Source organism: Olea europaea, chromosome 5, assembly GCF_002742605.1.
Source record: "Olea europaea var. sylvestris chromosome 5, O_europaea_v1, whole genome shotgun sequence".
In the NCBI taxonomy this organism is placed as follows: domain Eukaryota; kingdom Viridiplantae; phylum Streptophyta; class Magnoliopsida; order Lamiales; family Oleaceae; genus Olea; species Olea europaea.
The window spans coordinates 11,217,746-11,218,625 of record NC_036241.1 but is presented as its reverse complement, the minus strand read 5'-3'; the positions used below and the strand labels follow the sequence as shown (position 1 = coordinate 11,218,625).

Sequence of the window (880 nt, the reverse complement as noted above, 5' to 3'; positions counted from 1 at the left end):
GGCGGGGGGGGGGGGGGGGAGAAGAAGAACACAAGAAGACACTATTTTGTATACATTTTACTCAAAAATTATATGTAGCCAGAATTTTCCACCTCGTAAACTGACAATAAATTTGGACATGCAGGAGGGCAAAGAAATAAAGGGGAAGTGTGTAACTAAAACAAGAAATGATCTAAGGAGCAAAGGACTGTGTCTGGTCCCTGTTGAGTTTACCCTACATGTAGCAGACTCCAATGGTGCTGATTTTTGGTCATCTGCTACAATGTACAATCTTTTGTCAAACTAATGAATTGTCCCTTCAACTTTTTCTCTCTGGGTTGGACAAGATCGTGGTTTTATGCTGAAAATTTTGCCCTTTTCGACAATACAAGAAAACAATGAATTTTGGGTCGGTTGTGGAAATCCTTTGTTATCGTAATTCTCAGTTTAGTTACTAGATGTGTAATGGAAAATGAATGGAAATATGGAGTTAAAAGTCACGGTAAAAGTGAAAAAGGAATGAATGGTGAAATATGTGAGCAGTGAAATGTTTGTTTTTCAGTCCATTTTCTGGGTGGGGAGAGAAATTGTGGAGGCATTTAAAGAACATATCAATATTGATGTCTGTTAATTTTTGGTGTTTTTGGAATGTTCAAACTTTGGAAGTCTCTATAGTTTGCATTTTATATATGTCAAATGTCTTTTTATTTTTTAAAATGCATTTACATTCAAGCAAATTCAAGTACAAAAATTGCTTGCTACTATGAAAAAGCTAACATGATGGTAGCTTAAAGATGGTTCGGGAAGTGTTTATAAATGATTTAAATTTTTGAATAAATAAAAATGAATGGTGTATAAGTGAGTAGTACTTGTGGATTTTTTTAGTTTGTGCTGATAAAAA

The 880-nt window shown here is 34.2% G+C and overlaps 1 protein-coding gene across 1 annotated transcript in view; it reads left to right on the top strand.

Annotated features, from left to right (window-relative positions):
* Positions 1-663, top strand: part of LOC111394956 (transcription factor bHLH154-like) — a 3,193-nt gene extending 2,530 nt beyond the window's left edge. The window contains exon 4 of the mRNA XM_023020992.1: positions 125-663. Within this exon, the coding sequence (XP_022876760.1) occupies positions 125-286 (162 nt within the window). The 3' untranslated portion in view covers positions 287-663. The remainder of the gene's footprint in view (positions 1-124) is intronic.
* Positions 664-880: the final 217 nt, after the last annotated feature.